This window comes from Vulpes vulpes, chromosome 9 (genome assembly GCF_048418805.1).
Source record: "Vulpes vulpes isolate BD-2025 chromosome 9, VulVul3, whole genome shotgun sequence".
NCBI classification, from domain to species: domain Eukaryota; kingdom Metazoa; phylum Chordata; class Mammalia; order Carnivora; family Canidae; genus Vulpes; species Vulpes vulpes.
The window spans coordinates 57,393,485-57,398,042 of record NC_132788.1 but is presented as its reverse complement, the minus strand read 5'-3'; the positions used below and the strand labels follow the sequence as shown (position 1 = coordinate 57,398,042).

The 4,558-nt window shown below is 39.3% G+C and overlaps 1 protein-coding gene across 1 annotated transcript; it reads left to right on the top strand.

Annotated features, from left to right (window-relative positions):
- Positions 1–1,618: 1,618 nt before the first annotated feature.
- LOC112914510 (protein FAM114A2) lies at positions 1,619–3,548 on the top strand. The gene is given in 4 exon segments (XM_072722120.1): positions 1,619–1,625; positions 1,849–1,884; positions 1,887–2,044; positions 2,159–3,548. Coding segments are annotated over 4 exon segments (1,476 nt in total). The 3' UTR covers positions 3,434–3,548.
- The last annotated feature ends 1,010 nt before the right edge of the window (positions 3,549–4,558 follow it).

Below are 4,558 nucleotides of genomic sequence, written 5' to 3'. Positions count from 1 at the left end.
TAGAGACACAGGCAGAGGGAGAAGCAGGCTCCATGGAGGGAGCCCCACGTGGGACTTGATCCCGGGTCTCCAGGATCACACCCTGGGCTGAAGGCGGCGCTAAACCACTGAGCCACTCGGGCTGGAAAGGGCATATTTAGTTTGTTACTATCATAAAGGTCAATTTCACCTTCATTGTCATCATTATAATCCTCTTCCAGAAACTGAAGTATAAATGAACAGAAAGGATCTGGGAGGTGAAATTGACAATACACCACACATGTGGGTTTGGGCTGTGGATTTACTGGAAAATATCCTCTACCTTGTGGCATATGGACCAGGGAGGGAACTGTGGAGAAACAGCTGGTAGAGTCTAGGAAGGCAAAATCATCACCGACTAGATGTCAGTGTACAGAGCATGGTGAAATATACTAACTGCAAGGGAATGAAAATGGGAAATCTGAGGAATATTTGAATACATGAGTAGCAGCAACCTCCAAAAAAAACACGGGTAAGAATTATCCATCGCTTTTGCAAGTTTCAAGGACTGCAAAGTTCAGTTCAGGGTGGTCCCTTACACATGGGTACTTATAGTCTCAATATTTTTACATCTATTTTGAGAAAAATCAAGAGAAGAGTAATTATTATTCCAAAGTAAAGAAACAAGAAAACCCCAGAGGTGCTTTATCACAAATATGAAACAGTCATTACTGGGAAGCCCAAACAGTCCTACATAAGAATTGGTTTCCATAATCCACCCATTAATGACATATAAGTAGTCTTACTTTTTTCCTCTTTAACATCATCTTCTTTGTATTTTAGTAACAAAAAAGTAGATCAGTTCCCATTTATCTGATAATAAATTCATGATAAGATATAGTTTAGAAAAAAAAATAAAACCCAAACATAGAGATCAGGGCAGATGAAAATGCTCTGTTACACATTTTCCTCTTAATGAAATGGGTTCTGGCTAATGCTCAATGAGAAGGAAGGGATATTTTTAAAATGAATAATACATGGAGAAGAGACAAATAGACAAAACAGTCCTTTTCCCTACCAAATATTGTAAGATTATATGCTTAAGTCTTCAGCAAACAGGCAAGGGACGTTTCTATCATCATCACTGTGTTTTCTTTATTTTTTGTGTAACTGCAGCCTCATTTTCACCATCCTCTGATGTGAAGTTTCCTAGCTGCAAGAGCATATGATTCAGTATTGTCAACATTAATTTTAAATTCATGAAATTAAAACTGAGAAAAGAAAGATCCTCATGAGAAAATACTGGTAAATATTTTGAAGGAGTGTGAGGTTAAACTCTCTTGATAAAATGATGTTTTAAACAAAGAACCTCACTTTCTTTTCAAGACATACATTATTTTTTAATGGCCCAAATTAGAGGGTTATTAAAGAATAGTTCTAATTGATTTATGAAGATGAGAAAAGTAAAGCAGTATTTTTAATGAAAACCCAGAGCTAAAATTTATTCCTTTATGAGGAATATTAATATGAATTAGTAATATTCTGCTCTAAAATGACAAAATGTAATATCTCCTTGAGATCTGAACTAGCAAGTCAATAAAAGTAACTTTATTCAAGGCTCCTCAGTGGCGGCGGCGGCAGCAGCGGCAATGATCTAATCATGTCAGGTAAAGATGATATTGAGGGATCCCTGGGTGGCACAGCGGTTTGGCGCCTGCCTTTGGCCCAGGGCGCGATCCTGGAGACCCGGGATCGAATCCCATGTCGGGCTCCCGGTGCATGGAGCCTGCTTCTCCCTCTGCCTATGTCTCTGCCTCTCTCTCTCTCTCTGTGTGTGTGACTATCATAAATAAATAAAAATTAAAAAAAAAACACTTAAAAAAAAAAAAGATGATATTGAGACTCCAGTGGTAACTGAAGCAACCTCCACCTTGAAGATGGGAACTGTGAACTGGCCGAGAATTCTGAGTTTGTTGACCAAAGTACCAAGCCAGAGAATAAATCAGAGTTTGCAGCTATCACTAGGAAAAGACCAGAGTCCAAACCTTCCAGTGACCTTGAGACTTAAGAAGTTCTCCCTGTTGAGGCATCACACGCTGTAGACAAAGCTAATTAGATACCTTCTCTGTATTCTCTCTTATTCTTTATTTTTTTTCCCTTTTCTTTTGCCTTTTGTTTTTCTGCCTACTGGGAAGAACAGGAGACTGTTTCCAAAGATGTACCTCAGACCAGATGGGGATATTGGAGCAGCTGGGGCAAGTCCTTGCTCTCTTCAGCCTCAGCTACAGTAGCTACAGTGGGACAAGGTATTTCAAATGTCATTGAGAAGGCAGAGACTCCTCTTGGAATTCCTAGTCCCAGTGAAATTTCAACTGAAGTCCAGTATGCAGCAGGAGAGACAAATGCCAGTGAGAATGCAAACTCCTCCTCATTGATTGGGCCATTTGGTGTATTTTCAACCATCTCTACTGCTGTTCAAACTGCAGGAAAGAGCATGATCAGTGGGGGTTTGGATGCCTTAGAATTCATTGGGAAAAAGACAATGGATGTAATAGCAGAAGGGGATCCTGGATTTAAAAGAACCAAGGGTCTGATGAACCGGAATTCTACATTGTCTCAGGTTTTACGAGAGGCAAAGGAGAAAGAAGAGCTATGGACCTCCAATGAGGTTACCTTGGAAACGGACAAGAAAACTCATTATGGGCTCCTTTTTGATGAATTTCAAGGCCTTTCGCATCTGGAAGCTCTGGAGATGCTTTCGCGAGAAAGTGAAATAAAGGTGAAATCTATTCTTAATTCCTTAAGTGGAGAAGAACTACAGACTCTGAAACTTGAATTGGAGCAACTCAAGGAAGCATTTTCTCTAGCAGAGTTCTGTGAGGAAGAGGAAGAAGAGAAAAAAGATGACGAAGACTTTACCAAAGAAATAACAGAGCTATTTTCCCAGCTGCATGTCTCCTCCAAACCTGAGAAACTTACCAAGGCAAGGAATACTGCCTACGAATGGATCAGTACATCTCTGGCCAAGCCATCAGAAGAGAAGGAAGATGGAGAGAAACAGTTGGAAACAGAAAAAATTGAGCAAATCAGTAAAAATTCAATAGAGGATATCCATGCATTTGCAATCCGGAGCCTAGCAGAGCTGACTGCCTGCTCAATTGAACTGTTTCACAAAACAGCGGCTCTGGTTCTGCATGGCCAGAAGCAGGAAGTGACAGCCATAGAAAGAAGCAGTACTCTTTCCCAGATGACAATTGTGTTGTGTAAAGAGTTGTCTTCTCTGTCTAAAGAGTTCACCACTTGCCTAACAACTGCTGGGGGCAAAGAAAAGGCAGACATCCTTAATCCCCTAATCACTGCAGTATTTCTGGAGGCATCAAACAGTGCTTCCTATATGCAGGATGCCTTTCAGCTGCTCTTACCTGTGCTGGAGATCTCTCTCATTGAGAACAAAACTGAATTACCAGAGGCATGAGCTATATACAGGCCCAGGGTTTTTGTTAGAACATTGAAGAACAGAGAGGATTCAACCCAAAACTTGTGGTGGCCAAGAAATGCCACTCTCTTTTGGGTACCCCTGCAGAAGGGAAGGAAAAAGGATTCTTTTAGTGTATAAAATTTGGTCAGGAGAGCAGGTTTAAAGGAGTTTTGTTGCCTTCACTGCTTGGGTGAAATATTCAGGTCTTCACATTGCCCTTCTAAGTTGTTAGAATTATTAAATTATTTGAGAAGAAATTTTTATGGAAAGTTCAAGAATAATAGCTCTAGATAAAGGTTAATGGGAGACTCAGGCAAAAATATTGCTCTTTATTGGACATGATGTAAAACACTAACAGTTTTGTTATGGTTCTGTATGATTTTGCAGCCCACTGATATAATTGGTTGTGAAGCAAGAGAGAAACAATTTAGTATTCTAGAAGTCCTGTGCTTGATCTGTCGATGCCATGACCTTTCTCCTTTCTATAATAAAATCTGTGGCTTTAAGAAAACAGTATATAGAAACTGTAATGATTACCTAGATTCTTAGGACTTGGTTAGAAAGTTTCATGTGTTCTTTAATTCTCAATAGGTCTTTGGCATGGAGGAGAAACTTCTGAAATGTACTTGAAGCCACATGAATTAACTACAGCAAAGTGCCCTTTGGCTTTAAATTGTTCTTCTACCCTAAGGTGACAAGCTTCAAGTTGTAATTGAACCCCAGTCAAGGGGGTTCCAGACCAATAAGTGCAACTTACAGAAACAATTTCATGTTTGCAGGTATTCCAAGTCTCTCCAGGATGTTTTTCATGCACACCTTATGTGCAGGATAAATTCTGTAATAGCCAGCTCCAAAGGAGTATTGAAGCTCTTTCAGTAATGGAGTTTTTGTTATTTAAATGCTGTTGAAGGGGACTATAGAGTCCCATAGAAATCATTTATAACAGAATTTAACCTGTAAGATACAATATGTTTTTCCTTCTTTTTGTTTTTTGTTTGTTTTAATGTATTCCTTAGCATGTTTATAAATACAACTTTTATCCTTTAGATCTTAAGCCTTCTTTTGCTCTCTTCAACAATGTAAGAGGCTAATGAGGCGTTATCTTCCTAAAAGTTATTTGGT